Source organism: Triturus cristatus, chromosome 1_2 (genome assembly GCF_964204655.1).
Source record: "Triturus cristatus chromosome 1_2, aTriCri1.1, whole genome shotgun sequence".
Taxonomy (NCBI): domain Eukaryota; kingdom Metazoa; phylum Chordata; class Amphibia; order Caudata; family Salamandridae; genus Triturus; species Triturus cristatus.
Genome location: NC_140580.1, coordinates 321780697 through 321799130, shown reverse-complemented (window position 1 = coordinate 321799130; position 18434 = coordinate 321780697). Strand labels below are relative to the sequence as shown.

At 44.1% G+C, this 18434-nt stretch overlaps 1 protein-coding gene across 1 annotated transcript in view; it reads left to right on the top strand.

Annotated features, from left to right (window-relative positions):
• LOC146867251 (glutathione peroxidase 3-like) overlaps positions 1-18434 on the top strand; it is a 67895-nt gene that overhangs the window by 33028 nt on the left and 16433 nt on the right. Inside the window, exon 4 of the mRNA XM_085614867.1 lies at positions 11579-11709. Coding sequence (XP_085470993.1) covers positions 11579-11709 — 131 coding nt within the window. The remainder of the gene's footprint in view (positions 1-11578; positions 11710-18434) is intronic.

Sequence of the window (18434 nt, the reverse complement as noted above, 5' to 3'; positions counted from 1 at the left end):
TGATGAGCACTAAATATGCCCGCTGCCTGCGGACTTGAGCCGTTGTCCGGGTAATCATAGCAAACGGAGGGAACGCATAGCCCCGATCCACGCTCCAGTCTTGGAGAAACGCATCCGTGGCCGCTGCCCGAGGGTCGGGCTTCCAGCTGAAAAATCTCGGAAGCTGGTGGTCCAGGCGAGATGCAAATAGATCCACCGTGAACGGACCCCAAAGCTGGCTGAGGGATGCAAACACCAAATGATCCAACTTCCAGAGGCTGGAGTCGCGGAAGTGACGTGATTGATAATCGGCCTCCACGTTGTCTCGGCCCGGAAGATACTCCGCTGTGACCGATGCCTGACTGTCCAGGCAATACTGCCAGAAGCTCGCCGCCAGATCGGCGAGAGCTTTCGACTTGGTGCCTCCGAGGTGGTTGATACCGGACAGCCGACACGTTGTCCATTTTCAAAAGTACGCAAGACTGTACTGAGTCTTTTCTCCAACATTTCACTGCAAACGAGCCGGCCAGAAGCTCGAGACAGTTGATATGTAATTTTTGTTCGTCGGGAGACCACAAGCCTCCCGTGGAAAGATCCCCGCAGCGGGCGCCCCAACCATACCTGCTGGCGTCTGATTCGATGATCAAATCCGGGACGGAACCGAAGATTGCTCTGCCGTTCCACGCCTCCATGTGTGTTAACCACCACTGGATTTCGCTCCGAGCCTCGTCGGATAGACGGATCTTGTGGGAGTACGAATACCCTTTCCGCAGGAAGTACGCCTTGAGACGCTGTAGGGCCCTGTAGTGGAGCGGACCCGGAAAAATCGCCTGGATAGAGGCAGACAGAAGACCTACAACCCGGGCCAGCTGGCGCAGTGAGACGCGCTGTTGAGCTAAAACGCGACGCAACTCATGGCGGATCTTCGCAAGTTTCCTGGACGGCAGGCTTAGAGTAGAGGCCCTGGAGTCGATGACGAACCCCAAAAAGGTAACGGACTGAGCCGGCTGGAGAAGGGACTTCTTCCCATTGATCACAAACCCGAGGTCCTGGAGCAAGGACACTGTCATCTGTAGATGGTCGGCTAAAAGATTGGGGCAGGAAGCCATCAGGAGGAGATCGTCTAAATAGATGATCAGCCTAACCCCACGAACTCTCAGGAATTCCACCACTGGTTTGAGCACCTTTGTGAAGCACCAGGGTGCGGAAGACAGCCCGAAAGGGAGGGACGTGAACTCGTAAACCCGGTGACGCAACTCGAATTGAAGGAAACGGCGGTGGGGCCGAAAGATAGGAATCACCAGATAAGCGTCCTTCAAGTCCAAACGTACCATCCAGTCGTGAGGACGAAGAACATCCCGCAAGAGGTGAATACCCTCCATTTTGAAATGGCGGTAAACCAACCACTCGTTGAACTCGCTGAGGTTTATGACCGGACGCTTGCCTCCATCGGACTTGTCCACTAAAAAGAGATTGCTGAGGAAACCCCTCGGGTGGAGTGTCGCGAGAGAGATAGCGCCCTTGCGAAGCAAGGAATCTACCTCCTCGTCCACCAGGAGTGCGTCGTGAATTGAAAATTGCATAGGCCGCGGGGGAGCCCTTTGAACAGGATTTCCGCAATATTCTATGTGAAACCCCCTTATCGTCTGAAGGACCCATGCATCGCGAGTGAGGGATGACCATGCCCCGTAACAGCTTGCCAGGCGTCCCCCTATGCTTTGTGGGGAAAAAAGGGTAACACTCACCAGAGTTTGCGTTAGGTGCTCCTCCCCTGTGACCTCTGCCTTTGCCACGGCGTCCTCTTGTGGGGTAGAAATTGCCAAATTTCGATTGGTCCTGATATTGACCGGAGCCTCTCTGATTGACTTGATGATTTTGTCGACCGGTCGAGCGGCCCCTTCCTCGACCGGCCCCTCGAAAAACCCGAGGGAACACTTTTTTAATGGTGGACTGCGCCCTGTCCAATGACGTAAAGGTGTTTACAAACTTGCCCAGTTCCTTGATGAAGGGCTCTCCAAAAAGGCCCCCTTGGGCAACCGCCCCTGCTTCGGAATCCGCCAGGTCACCCAGTTTTGGGTCAATTTTAATTAGAAGGGATCTCCGCCGCTCGGTGGAGAGGGCACAGTTGGCGTTGCCTAGGAAGACCACTACCCGCTGAGCCCAGCCTGAAAGAGTTTCGGGAGAAATCATCGACCCCGAAGCCTTCGCTTCTTCCGCCATATCAAGAATTTTCGACCTATCGATGCCCTTTTTGGGGTCTCGAATAAATTTCTGCAGGAATGTTAGCATTTCTCGGGTCAATATCCGGGGTCAGGGCAACTTTGCCGTCCAGAGAAGGGCGAGGGCACTCCGCTCTGAGACAGTTGCGGGCCTCCTTTTCGAGCGGGCGCCGGATATGCTCTGCGACGCAAGTCGCAACCTTGTCCGCTGGAACCCAGTCTGAGGAGCGAGGATGGACAATGTCATTAGGGTCCAACATGTCAGAAGGTGTAGGAGGTGGCTGTAAGTCAGAAGGCGCCAAAGGGACCTGTGAGGGTCGGGTCGGTAGTCAAGACCTAGACGGGCTGGCATCCGGATCCCCTGAAGGACCTGGAAGTGCAGGGGAGGGAGAGAGGTTAGGAGCTAGCGAGTCGCCAGTGCCTCCCATAGGATGGCTATCAATAAAGGCCTGTTTGAGCCGCTCAAAAGCGTCCACATCCACCCCCGGGGCACATGGACGTTTATGAGGGGGAGGACCCGAGAGGTCCTGGGCATTTGAAGATAGAGAGTGTTTACGTTCAAGGCGTAAAAATGCCTGCTCAATTTTTTGCGTCAGCCTGTCCTCCAAAGGAGAAATGGCCTAGTCCACTGCCCTATAAATAGAGGTATCCACTGCTTCATAGAAAGCATCACCCCATGGCATATCCGCCAGAGGATCCTCCTCTTCATCCTGATAATCCCCGTAAAAATCCATTACAGGTGGAAGGGCAAGAAGACTTTTGCGCTGCACTCGCAATGAAGTTTTTACAACTGGGTGTCAGTTTAAGATTTCACACGTGGCAGAACCACAATTCTGTGCAGGGTGACTAGCCCTGAGGGGACCCAAAGAGGCTGGCAGAAACCAAGTTAAATTTATGCAGAGTTATCTGGGCTGGAAAATGTCCCCAAAGCAAGCCTAACGGCAAGAATACGACCTCCAGGGAGGCGTCAGCACAATCCTGCAAATACAAGACTTCAATCCCCTTTATAGAACCATCACCGGGGTACGAGCGTCAGGTATGCAAATTAGGCCCGTGAGCGAAGAAACAAGCTCGCGGGCCGGTACAGACCGAAGAACTCGGTGTCTCTCTCAGCCCAGGCTCCGGTGGCAGTCGAACGCGCGCGCGTCTCTGGAAACTGATCAAAAACCAGAGACGCGTCGCGTTCAAACACCGCCTCTCGCGCCCCCAGGCGGCAGGAGGACCAGAGCGCGCCAGCACCACCGCGTAGGAGCGAGAGACGACTCTCGGTTCCGCGGTGAGAAAGGAACTTAAAATTGACAGAAAAAACCCCCTCAAACTCTCGAACGGGGAAAAAAGAAAAGAAAAGAAAGCAGAATCTACAACCACAGCAACGCATCAGACCGACGATAGGCTCTGCTACAAGTCAATAAAATATAATAAACCTTGCCACAAGACAATAGATCCAATCAATAAGCCCTGATAGAGCAGAATATAGCATCAAAAAGACACAAATCAGTCATAAAAGGACATAACAAAGCCCCCCAAACAGTAGAAACCCTGAGGGGACTTAACTGGCTGCGCAGCAGCGAAGAAAGAGGAGATCTGGACACTAACAAGGGACTATCAGTAACTGGAGAGGCTCTGATTGGACACTTTTCGTCTCTTTTGATTGGTTGTTGACACAGTGTTGTTGACTACTTTTTTTCCCTATGTTTCATGGGAAACGTAGTCTTTGTTGTTCTTTCTGTGCTGCTGTATGAATAAAGTGGAGAAAGAAGGCATAATCCTCGCCTCCAGTCCTGACATAGAATTGTACTGTGAGGGTTGACCGCCCTTGACTAAGACCATGGCAAGGAAGTTATTGTGCAGATAGGCCATACTTAACTAAGACCAAGGCAGGGATCGCAGTCATTGATTAATACTATTGCATGGATGGTATAGTTTGGGTCGGACACTCAACTAATACCATGGCAGGGATGGTGTTGTACTGATGGGCCAGACTAGATAAACTGGCAATCTGACATTTCTGCAAGGAGCTGAAAGATAGGAGTCTCCATTCAGAGCTGAATAGACTGCTCTACCAAGCCACAAAGCATCTGACCCAGCCGCAGTCTCTATCCCTCGAGACAGACCTCGTTATTGATGGCTGCTTACTATCTCCATCCACGCCTCTTGTGCACACCACTAGTGTCTCCAATCACAAGGCCACATTGAATTAGTGTAGCTGCACACATAGCATTGTATGGCGCACTGTCAAGTACACCAGGAAAGAGCATGAAGTGTGGAGAGGAGGCGTGAGCTATGGTGCATCACTTTCTGAATTCAGATGTTATCAAAAGAAATATCTTTCTTTGATAACTTTATTTCGGTCAGAGACCATAAAAGCACAAATAAAATATGTACATACAAGATAAAATACATAAATATTTAAACACCTGGGTTAAAAAGTTATTAAACAGAAAGTTATCAAGAAAGACATAAGAACGATTCAATTCATCAATATCGTATTTCAAAAATGAAGTTTGCCTTTGAAAGGAGAACAACCTACTATACTTGTCTTTTACACTCATGCTTGAGATTTTGACATGTAATATTTGAAAGATTTAAGTGTGTTTCAGCCATCCAGGTGGAGTTACCTACTCTCATTGAAAAGATGATACACCTGCAGATGAGTACGGTCCTAGTAAGATAGTTCCACTGATGCACAGAAGTGCTGTAAAACTCCATTAAAATGATGTTGTTCCTGCAGAGAGTTCCGGTGTTATGTCAATATTGGCTTCCTATTAATTCCAGATGCATCTGTGTGCTGTGCTGTCCTATTAACAGTATAACGCCCCTGTAGAGACCAGTGGCACTTGGAACATATGCACAGCATAGCAAGTGCTTATGCAATTTCTAATTTTCATTTAAATAAAACATCTCTTGTCAAATGGTACCAATGTGTTCTTGTTCTGTGAGGTGTACAGTTTTCTCACACATAGCCGCACGATTCCCTGATATGAACAATTAATGCTCCTCACTCATGAGTACTGTGGCAGACTGAAACATTGGCATATTACATTACATCCGGTTTAGAACTCAGTCAAAACCGAGCCATTATATTTGAAAAAATGTGCTGTAAAATAGACAGTTTCGCCGCATTTTTTTCACAGAGGCTCGACAAATTTCTCTTGGGGTCTAGCTCACCATACTCTGTCTCTTGGCGCATTGTGGTGATGGTGTGACAGTTTTTGCCAGTGCTGCTCTTGGCTCCTAGTCAGGTTCTACAAAGGTCCAGAAATTGACAGCTTGTTCGAAAACCAGAAAATGTAGCATATAGGATAGGATCAACTAAATACAACATAACGTGCCATCCCATGCAGGCAGTATGCTTCCACTTGGTCCATTTTACACCTGGCTAGACAGCACAGCTGCCTGCAAGACCTATTGTTAACAATTCTTTAAAATATATTTTAATTGATCTGTGGCTACACCCAAAGAAGTATTTCTCACTTAGTTCATGTTAATGGCTGTATGGTGTATCATTCCTTCTCCTATGGATTCCTTAAATTGCAATTCATGTGGGACTATTTCACATGTCAGAAGTACACAGAACCATTACATAATAAATTATTTAGCTCAAAGATATATTGTATACAGAAAGCAATCATTTCTTTAGCTATATCACTGCAGCAGGCATATGTTTTGATTAGGACTCCGTATGCAAGCTAGGCATATTGCCTTTGCCAGTGTTTCTTCAATATGGCCTGACAGAATAATTTGGTGTTTGTAGGTTTAAAAACTTTCCAATGTATTTTAGACATACTCAAGGTATCTATTTTGATCTTTTTTCGGTAAATGTGATCCAACTAGTACATCTAACTATTGATAGAAATTCATCAGCAAAACTAGAGGTCGAAATATGGATATAATACATAAAAACTGGCTATCTCAAGCAGCAAGTTGCAACTCTGAAGCGCAATCACCCAGACACCTTCTGGAATACTCTGTCTGCAGAGGGAGACTGACCCTCCAATAGTCCTTCACAGGAAGTGCGCCCAAGCTATGGAATTCCATCCCACCCCCATCAGAGCCAACCCTCCCAGAAGGCCTTCAAGAGGGAAATGAAGAGGCTATTATTCCAGTAACATTTTTTAACATGACCTATCACCTTTAGAAACAAAGGGTACAGAAGCTGAATTGTGTTGAATTGGAAGGTCTTGTATGTGTAGGAGCAGCTGAGCATGGAAGGATCTGTTCTCATGAACAATCAATTAGCCTATAGCTGTATTACCTCATTTTGTAAATATTGCCAAAGCATGTTAAGATAATTGTATTCTTACCAGTTACAAGACCTCAACATGTTCAACTCGCATATATCATTGTTCTTTTTATATCTACTGTGTAGCTTTTTAAGTTCCCAGACTGTAGCCACTTGTTCATTCATGTTTCTTGGCAATTACTTGAATGTCTGTAAAATGCTCTGCCAATCATTGGGTGTAGTACGCACTGTATAAAACTACAAAATAAATCAAATAAACATCCAAGGGTCACAGAATGTGGGATCCGAAGAATACTATAATTGAGGTCAAATGATATATTCAGATGCGCAAAGAACAGCATAGTAAAGCACACACTATACCAGCTTCAGCAGGGCGCCACTGGTGCCTCTCAATGGCACTTCTTAGGTTTGATCTGTCACTGGCAAGTCACAGTACTAAGGCAGCAGCTAATAAATATGGCAGTACAAATACACGAAGACACTGCTGTGGGGTGAAGGCCACGGGGTGCCAAAGAAGCTAAACACGGCTACAGAGAGAAAAGGAAATAACGAAAATCGGAAAATGGCAAATGGAATGAGAACGAGCAAGAAAAATTGAAAGAAAAGAAGAAATTAGGACGACTGGAATGAATGAATAGCATAAGAATGGGAAATAGAAGACGAAAAGAGAAGAAAAGGAAGAAACAGTAGAATGAAATAAGAGTGGAAAGAAGCTTGACAAGAAGAAAAGAAAAAAGGAATAAAGAAAAAAGAAAAAAGATGGACGAGGTAAAAAGGACTGTGAACAATCCAATTAAATAATGTAAATAAGGAAATTGATATGGATACAAGACATTATAGATGGAAATAAAGATGGAATAAAGTACAACATGAATCAAAGAAAGAAAAAATAAATAAGAGTAAAAATATAAAATACTGGGAAACATGAAGGTTTTTTTTGTGCAGAATTCTGTTAACATCATGCTGTGAAATGCAACAATTTGAGCTACATTTCCGAAACTTTCCTCAGAGGGAAAATTCCCACATGCCTGCTTACAAAGGATAGTGGTCATTCACTTTGCTCACTCACTTGGTGCCATATGGCTCGAAGTGTGGAGTAGTTTATTTCTCTTGCTTCTTTCTTGTACCCACAGTCTACACTCACCTTTATTTAGCAATAGATTTGTTCGACATCTTCCATTGTTACGAACTAGATTGGCTATGTTTGCTTCTATTGGTTAAATTATCCAAATATCTGGCCCGCAAGTAGAAATATTGTGTACGGTAAAGATGTGTTACTCTATTTTATGGACTATTCTGAGGATCGTGTCTTTTTAAGGGAGTCTATTTCATCCTAAACATGGTGCAAAATCTAGATTTTAACTTATATAAATGACCAGCGTCATTGACAGTATATTATTTTGTATCACAAGATACGCAAAGTTATTAATTCGTGGTCGGGGTCCAGGGAGCCATGGATAATCACACGAGTTACCACCTCTCAGGCTTTTTTCCTTGGCTCTTGCCATCGCAGAGAAAACAAAGCAATCTGAAAGGTGGGAATTCAAAGGGCCTGTCGGTGCTCAGTCAGCAACAGAGAGTTGGCCGTCTAAATCTCCTTGACTCCACAATGGGACAAGGAGTGAAGCCCAGGGTCAAGGAAGGTGGCCTTGGTTGATCTGGGTAGCAAACAACACATTTTACGTGGACGTCCAGCACAATTATGCGCATTACACAGTTTAATAATTGCTCAAACACATAAATATCCCTGAAATACAAATTGGAGTTCACATAGTAAAAAATACAAAAGTTAGTAATGCACAATAAAAACAATGAAAGCCACAGGCTTTTAAAACTGTATGCAATTTGCGATCACTAAATAAACACAAGGAGATGATGGATGGAGCGCTGAAACTTTTCAGACACGCATCCTCAGTCACAGATCTGGGTTGAATCCATCATCGTTCTTTAGCTCACTTCACAACCCCAGTTCAGACAAAGCTATATGCAAATCAGTCTTGACCCTGTGCCTCATAGAAACAGTCCAGGCCGAACTGCCAAGCCGTGTCTTCCCTGGACCTGTAAACAAGCATCCTGGGACCGGTTTCGAGGAAACACCCCTCATCAGCCAAGCTAGATTAAATCCAGTGGCCAAGTGAGCAAGGGACCCACGTATAGGCCATATCCTGCCAACTTAGGGTGAACAAAGCAAACACAAGGAGATGATGGACGGAGCGCTGAAACTTTTCAGACACTCACCCCCAGTCACAATTCTCGGTTGAATCCATTATCGTTCTTTAGCTCACTTTCCCACCCCAGTTAAGAAAAAGCTATAGGCAAATCAGTCATGACCCTGTGCCTCATGGGAACAGTCCAGCCCGAACTGTAAGCCATGTCTTCCCTGGACCGGAAACAAGCATCCTGGGACCGGTTTCGGGGTAACACCCCTCATCAGCCTGGCTAGCTTGAGTCCAGTAGCAAAGTGAGCAAGAGACCCACGTCTGGGCATACCATGCCAATTTAGGGCGAACAAAAGAAACACAAGGAGATGATGGACGGAACGCTGAAACATTTCAGACACTCGCCCCCAGTCACAGATCTGGGTTGAATTCATCATCGTTCTTTAGCTCACTTCACCACCCCAGTTCAGACAAAGCTATATGCAAATCAGTCTTGACTCTGTGCCTAAATGACAGTGAACACTGGCACCTTCCTTAAAGTGAAAACAGGACATAATAGCAATAGTGTTAAAAGAACGTTGAAGCGGTTAAACAATGCGCACAAACATATCCTGACCCTGATCGCTGATACATCATGGTCACATCTCTGTACGAATAAGCATCGCTGTCCTCCTGCAAGAAGTTAGATTCTACAAGCTCAAAACCTTTATAGTTTGCAACCCTAGTGCTTGGAAACCCAGGAGAAGAAACTTAATCAAAGCAAACAATGTCAACCTACAGCACAGCGTATCTGCAATACGCAACGTCACTGAACTAGAAGCTCTGGTTTGGCAGTTCCTTCCTGGGAAACATCTCTATGATGAGGGGATGAACTAAATGAGAGCTTACATTGGGCCAGGTCAGGGGTACCCAAATTTAACTTATTCAATCTATTTAATGTATTGTGTACATAATTATCTCAATCTAAAGTGGTGTTGATAATTTTCTGTGTATCTATTCGGTTCCCCTATCAGTGTTAGGCAAATGATGCATACTTTTTTATTCTTTTACTTGCCCGGCATCACTCACCTCCATTTCAGATTCACTGGCTGGCCAGCAGATATTCACAAAAAGATGCCTCTACACAGATTATTACTCAACTCAGTGAAAATGGAAAAGATCTATTGCTCATGCCAACGGTGACCCCACCTTCTCCCCACATCCTCACAGATATAATAATCTGCCTCAAACTGAAGTGGGGAACGGCAGGGTACACTTTCAGGGCTGCAAACTGCTGCTCTGTAACCAACACCGCCTACTATCCCTGCTTCCACCCGCCCAGCATCTGCAGCCCTACTCCATTCTGGTAAAACAATTATCAGTTCTCTATAGCAGAGTAAGGAGTCGCTGATCCTTCGCTGTTCAAAGGGAATATGCTCCATTTGGGGCAAAAGGCTAATTTAATTAATATTAACGTGATAACAATGTCATTTTTGACTCATTGCGCACAACATTGACTACTGGATGGGAGGCCTGGATGGCACAGCAGACCTGTGTCTCAGCACTTAAGTTCACAATGTGCCTGGGGTCGCAATGCCACAGCAAGAGGCCAACTGTTTATGGGGCTTCGAGAACGTGCAGAGATTCATGGATGCATTGTCTGCTTCCCTAATGCCTGCAGCTTCCAACCACAGAGGGGAAGCGGTCAGAAAATAACAGCAACACATGTTGCAAATGTATTACCACCTGTGCTTACCAGTCAGCAACCATGGAGTGGTGGCACAGCATTTCTGCATAACTAGGGTGACCATCACCCTTCTACTGTCTCTGATCTGGACTTTAATGACAGTCCAGATTCTGGATTTTGTGGTTTGGTTTTGCTTCCGTTGAACAACTTACACTAACTAGCATGTGTGAATTAAATCATTTGTAGGTGAAAAGTTCAGGACTGGAGACAGTGGGCTCTGTCCTGGAGATAGGGCCGCGCAAAACATCAATGCACACTTTCCCTATTCTCCATGCAGGCTGCATTACAGCCTGCATGGAGAACATGCCAGCCCCTGGCTGAGCGCCGTATCACGGCACTCACACCAATCACAACGCTGCTTTGCAGAATTGTGATTGGTCAGGGGAGTCTGTGTGGTGGGTGCTTTCTGTTTCTGGAAGACGAGAGCAGAAGCAGAGACGCAGTACCTGGCAGGAAGGGAAGTGTTTTTTTTTTATTGTGACCTGCGTGCCCCTCTACTCCCCCCATGCCTGCCAATCCCCCCGCACCCGCCTCATCACCTGCGAGCCGTGCTGGCCACCACTGGCTGCTTGCATGAGGGGGCGAGGCTGAAGAGGAGGGCAGGCGGTTACAACCATCCTAAGTGTGCAATGACTGTTTGGTCCGCCCTCTTGGTCCACCCAAAACAGTCATGCACACTTTCCCTTTTCTCCATGCAGTCTGCATTACAGCCTGCATGGAGAACATGCCCACCCCTACAGCCCCTGGCTGATCATCATGTCGGCACTCAGACCAATCACAACGCTGCATTGCAGAGTTGTGATTGGCCAGGGAAGCCTGTGTGCCGGGTGCTTCCTGTTCTTGGAGGACAAGAGCAGGAGCAGAGACGCGGGACCCGGCGGGAAGGTATATTTTTTTTGTATTTTATTAAATTGTGACCAGCACACCCCTCTACCCCTCCCCGCACCCGTCTCTTCCCGACCCCCCCCACTCCTGCGCCCGCCTCACCACCCATGAGCCGTGCCGACCGCCGCTGAACTTTGCAATTTAGAACAACATGCAAATTACAATGTACCTTTTTGTTTTATTGTTAATTAGTGCTTTGCAGTCACAAAATAAGCTGTGCCTTTTATGTTAATGGGAAATATCTCTGAAAAACTGGCACAAAATGTACTCACCGGATGAACAAAAGTGTTATGCTTTGCACTCTGAAAGCCCCACTTTAAACACACTTGGAAATATTGAACTAATTGCTTCTTGTTCTACATTTCAGAAGAGGATGAAGAAACTCTAAGTGTTTTACAATACGTCAGACCAGGACAAGGATTTCTTCCGAATTTTCCACTGTTTGCGAAAGTTGACGTCAATGGACCGAAGGAACATCCGCTCTACGCATATCTGAAGGTAAATAGGTCTCAAATTCAAGAAAATGCAATAGAGGATGGTAAAACAGCAGAGAGGGCGTGCAGATTTGTTTATCTGCATTGTTGTAGTGCCCGGTGACTTTCCACAGTCATTTGCTGCATAGCAGAGCAATTCTGTCACAAACACCCCAGCAAAAGGCTGACAGTAATGCACAGTGATTACATGAGAACTGAATCAAATGTAATATTGTTACTGCAGGTCGTTCCCCACATTTCCCTCTAAAATCTAAACACAACATTCATACTGAGCCTTATGGAAATTACAGGTTTTGTCTCACTGCTTGTAATTATAGGTTTTGTATCACTGACATAAATGAGGGCCAAGGTCCACACAAAAACAAATGCTCAGAGGTTTTCATGTATATGCATGCTCCTAGCTCTTTACCTAAAGTATAGGAGTGTTCATGACATGAAAACTATAGAGAAATTAAAGACATTCTCAAATCAACAGGAGGGCTCTCTTGTCATAAGTCTCCACTTTCTACATTTTTTTAAATTTTTTGAATGGCTTCTGATGCAATATTAAATAACATAACTAAATGCTCAAATACATAATAACTACGTAGATATGTGAAGATCATGTTAAAAAAATTACTATATAGTACAAGTTAAAATGTTTTCATGCACAGCTCTACTTTCTTTAAGATATACCCTGTGTTCGATTTATCATAGAAATCTGTTAAAGCATTCTATTATCCTTCTACACTTCAGGCTTTCAAAGATAGAACTATTAGGATTTTCTTTGGCTTTAAAAAATTCAATCTCACAGCAGCTTAGAACTGATAAAGAGTTTTACCATTGTTGATCAAATTTAGTATCCTACTGACCTTGAGGTACAGAATATTTTTATTTAAAAAAAAAAAAAAAAACCTGTTCCAGTACTGTGGCAAAAGATACTGATTTTCGAGTTTCTTGCAACCATTTTCTCTTTAGCTTTGACCCAAAATTATCTGTAGCCAGGTATTCAGAAGAAACATTCGGTGATGGACGACTAATGGTAGCCGGTGCAAAACTGTGTAAAGTTCTGCCAAAATCTTAAGAAACTTTCAATCTTCACTATTACGCTGAGTTATTATTTTTGCAGATGAGGTGCTTTTAATTTCCTGGTTATTGTCCAGTATAGCTAGCTATCTCGATTTAAATTTGAATATAATTCAGGTATCATGTATATCATGAGAACTCGCAAACATTTTCCAGGGAGCCAAAAGGTTTGGCATTTTGTGCGACCGAGGGCTGCATCGATGCCAGCAGGGTGGCAGGTGGGAGTGGTAATGTAAGGTGAGCATAGGGCAAGCGAAGCATGTACATATAAAGGATGAATTGCACATTGAATGACTCCAGGATGTATGCTGTACAAAGCCTTCTCTTGTGTTTATTTTGATAAGCTATAATGTCCATGTATAACAGCAACACAGACCACTCAGAGGGTGAATATAACAACTTCCTTGTTTCTCAGTTCACTATTTGCATTGTGGCCAGGGTGGGAGGGAAGCATGAATGTTTAAAAATTCATGTTTGCAAACTATCAGTTTAAAAAAACATACTTCTCAATGCTCTGGTATAATCTGGCGTACTAAAGTGAAAAGCTTCTGCTTGTTAATGAAATACACTTTTTGAATTGTGTAGAGACGTTATCATATTTTTACACATTTGTTGCAAGAGGTCTCTAAAAACGAAGGTGTTCCTTAAGTTAAGTGGTGCAGAACACCTTAGTTACTTCTTTTTTAGGTCTATAGCGTGGAAGCTTCGTGGAAGCCCCACCTACTCTCCGCCCATCTTTATCATTGGCTTAGATCCTAAATGCTGCCTTCCAATTGGTTTTAGGCTTGTTAGTCCCTCCTTATGATGCGCATGTTGTCATTTGTATCCTTCCACGGCTACTGGCCCCTTTACTCCTAACACTATTTTCTTACCTGTCTCCCCCCTCCCGCAGTCCGTGACTTCTCACCCCACCCCCGCCCCCCACTCCCGTTCGTGCCTTCGTACCCACCCGCACTTCAGTTTCCAATATAATAGGTCTCGCGTAAATGCAAGTCCTATTGCATTGCCAATGCTTGTTTAACTTTAGTTAAGCTGTAACTAAATGTTTGCCCGTTTATTTAACATCTTTTTAATGTTAGGGCTGATTCGAGTGAACAGCAGCTCAGTGCTGCTGTTGACCAGGGGGCCGCATCTAAAGTTCAGAAGGGCCGCATGACCCCCAGGCCGTACTTTGAGGATCACTGAATTGTATAATGCATTGCTTTGTATAACTTAAAATTATTTAAGGTGACTCAATTGAGCTTGTCAAATTTGAATCATTACACGAGTATTTCTGTGGGGACATAAAAATAATGAACTTGTGTCTAAGCACTACTCCAAGCTTCAAACACTGGTAAGAATTCTGGAAAGCAAAAACTATTTGACCAAATATTTACTTTATCTCTAATGGATAAAGTAAATATTAACATTGAAAAAGAATACTATTGAGAAATGCACCTTGTTCAAGAGCCATCATTATTTGTAATCACTTTTCATCTTTGATTACTTTATATCTGCACACTGTTTTGGAGGCTACTCTTGATGACTATTTAAGGGCTACCAGTGGAATCCAATAGTATTCCAGACCTGTCAAGTTGTAAACAATTTCACCATTTGCGGGGCAGGCACGGACCTATTGCAGACCACAGAATGAGGCACATCTACCCGCCTCCCAGCAAATGAAAACAAAAGCTGACAAGAATACCGACAATGTCCTGGGGAATTTACACACCTGTAAAGGACATCAGCTTGCAGGGACTCCAAACACGAGCTGGAAACCCACTCTCTGAAAGGGGTTCTAGCTCATTTTATTGTTCTAGCAGGTGATATTGGCTCTTCATTGCGTAAAGGAAGCCAATATTGTATTGGAATTTCTGTATTTCACAGTGTCAAAAGTTCTAAACATTTCTTCCCAGTCCTTGTGCCTCATTGAAACGTGCTGATACTTTGATCACAAAGAAGCTGACGGTACTCTGAGAGCCAGACATACACTGCAACCAGAGACAAGGACTTTCTTTGGTTGTTGGGGCCTGTCTTAATGGCACTTCCTGAAAGACACAACACATACAAATACTACCTTGTCTTAATAAAACAGACATAAAGCATATGGACTATCACCAATAAATATAGCACCTAGTCATTATCAGGAGGCTTTATGGAGGGATGCTTCTGAGTGGCAGCTATCAATCAGCAATCCCCTTGAGTTGGCCTGAATGCGCTTTTAACAGGTCATTGCAGGACTTTAACAGCCTTCTTTGTGCATTGTAACTGTAGCATATGTGAAATTCAGCCGATTGTGGCACGAAGAAGAATTAGCTGAGCAATAGAGTAATTACACTTTGCCATGAAATGTACACTAAACCATTTGCCCCCAATAGGCTGAAAGGAGACTTTGCTAGAACAGGCATCCGCAATACCTGGCTGCACGTATTCATAACCTTTGTACATAAATGTCCTTCACTGCCAGTTTCAAAAACATATTTCTACTGCAAATGTGCAGCACTGCGCTCTGCTACTCAGCAACCCGCATGCTGTGTCTCCACCACCACTACTCATGAGTGACTCCTGTTCACCCATGCATAGCTCATTGTCTCCATATATCACAGCGTGTATTAGAGGAATTTAGTCGATTTTGTAAAAGGAGGAATTTGGTAGTAAATATTAAGAAAACAAAATATATGGTCTTCCACGCTGACTCCATAAACTGTCCGCACCCAAGAATGGATGATGGACCTTTAGAAAGGGTTCCTATCTTCGATTATTTGGGCCTCACACTAAATGACAAAATGGGGTGGGGACCCCAAATCAATAAAGCTAATTTAAAGCAAATTCAGGCAGTCGGGGGGGATTCTAAAGGTTTATAAGAGATGTGCCCTAAAGGTTATAAGCCCGCCTGTAGAAATCTACAAGGTTCAAGCTAGGGGGGCAACTATGTATGGGGCAGAACTTTGGGGACATAGATTAGTTAATGCCCTCACTATAACAGAAAATAATTTTATGAGCCAAATCCTGTGTTTGCCCAAAAGTACTCCTTTAACACCACTAAGGATGGATTTGGGCATCCTTCCCATTGCAGACCTAATTGCTTCACGCCCACTGCTTTATTGGCGATGGCTGTGGAGTACGCCAGAGCTAGGACATTATAGAGAGGAATTAAATGCTGTAATGTCCACTCTGGGGGCGGGTAGTATCCCGTGGTTTACCTTTATCAGAGACTCATCCCATGCGATAGGAAGGGAAGACCTATGGTCGGCATCGGAGAAGTCATGCTCAGCCATTTCAAAAAAATCCTTGGTTTGTGTACTGAAGGAGTATAAATTGTCACGTATTTTACAGATCACTAACTCTTCTAGTTTAACCTATGGGTTCCTGGACATAAAACAGCAATATATATTGGAGCAGGTGTTGGATTTTATTCAACCGCCAACAGCAAAAAAACTGTTTTTGCAATTTAGATATGGGACGCTGCCGCTCCATGCACTTACCAACAAATGGCCAGGCGCTACCACCCACCTTTGCCCGGGGTGCCTAGTAGAGGAGGAAACTGTAATTCATGTGTTGTTCTTCTGCTTGGCATATAAGTGGCCAAGGTTAAAGTGGGTTACTCAACTGTGTAGGAACCTAGGTATTAGAAAATATAAGGAATCCTACAGGGTTTTAAAATCTGATACTAACCCGGTTTTTGTTGTTGCAATTTCTAAGTTTCTTTTTGCAATGTGGTGTAAGCGAAGGTATCTATTGAAAAATCGATGTGAGAATTAGTAATACCCGCTCCCACTTGACAACTATTGTGACCCTAGTTTTGGCAAAAACCTAGCCTGTAAGCGTAGGTGCTTTATCAGACAACTGATACAAGATCTATTAAGACCTGCTTTTAATTGGCTGCTACTGTGACTTAGGTTTTATATAAAAACATAGGCTGTGAATTTCCTTTTAACTTTTTTAGTTTAATTTATATTTTTAATGATTGGGTTGCACTGATTATATTTCCCATAGTGATGATTATCATTTTATTCCCCTGTTTCCCAATGAGTGATTATTACTGCTATCTATGCTTGTACTATTTTTTAATAACTGGTTCCTACGACATCGTATTCTTTCTTGATATTAATTTTAAGTGGCTGTGTATATGGTATGTACTTTTATGGCCGTAATAGCTGAAATAAAGTTTCATGAATGAATATATCACAAAGTGCAGTAGGACAGCTAAAGTGCCAGCCCTGGATGCTTAACACTCCTTGTGAACTTGCCAGACTCAACTAAGGAGAGCCAGGATTGTTCTAAAGACTTGGTTGAACCTTTTTTGCACATAAATCAATCTCCCAACCCCAATCCTATCCTGGAGTTCTCTCTGTTCTACCGGTGATATAGAACACAGCCCATTCACTGGATAAAACCTCAACCTCCTTTAGTTCACAACCTCAAGTAGGAGCCTGTCATGTTTGTTTGTGTTGCTTCTAACTGTTAGCTCCCTGGCAAAATGCTTAATATCTAATAGACTTCAAGACGCTGTCCTGCAAAAATCAAAGAACTTTAGTTTAGACTCACAAACACTTCCCGGAACAGGAAAGAGAAAGTTTAACCCTTTCGATGCGCATGACGGAGCGGTTCTGTCATGCGCATCGGTCGCGCTGTGCGTATGACGGAACCGCTCCGTCACGGCCCCGCCCACGCAACGAACCTTCAGCACGGCGCGGTAATCCGAGTCGCGCTGAAGGGGTTAACTATCATCAGCCCTGTGAATTTAAAAAGAGGTTTGCCCATAACTAAAGGGAAAGCCGTGTATGTCTTGCTGTCATCCACAATTCACGTTTCCTGTGTTATTCTTCAATTTTGCATCATCTAACATTTACTGAGACTTTGTATCACCGAAGAGAGTGGCATGTACTGGTTATGCTTGGACAGAGCTCTGAACCTACCTACCAAAACACCTGTGTAAGTGAAGTTTAGTTGGAAGGGGGGTCTGTTTTTCGTGACCTTACCTCCCTGCCTCAATCCCAGATCTATGGTTCCTGTATCAGGTCTGTTGATAAAAGAAGAGAATATTAGCAAGACAACTACCAAAGATCACACATGGAGTCAGAGTGGAAGTGGGTTTCTATTGGAAAGCCCCGCACAATGTAACAATAAAGCAAAACCTCATAAAGAACAGGCACTCAAGAGGTAATGTAGCGTTCAGAATAACACCCAGAGCATGCAACATTATTACTAAAGGGGAAGAGGGGCAAAACCTTTGAGAGCTCCACACACATAAATTGAAACTCAATAAATTCCTCACTCACAGTTGCTGTTACTGTTAGAGATACTGTCTCCAAATCATCCACATGAAGGACAATATACAAGGGCTGAATCTATGAAGCTGATAACTTTGATGAGGTTATAAAAGATAACAAAGACAATGCAACCAGTGGATAAGAAACACCTCTCGCGTTCCTAGCTGTGCCCATGAATCTTAGCGATATCAGCAAGGGTGGGAAACTTAAGCGAGACCCATGACAAGGAACTGGAGAAGTAAAGTGCTTTACAGGAGAGAAGGAATAACAAAGATATCCCTCACAAAAAGCTAGAAAACATCCCCTTCCGAGACTTGGAAACACAACAGTAGGCAGCACACTAGGAACTAACAAAAATGGAAAGGAAGCAAGGACCCTGAAAAGCGTAGCAACAGAAGTTGTGGGAGTTGAG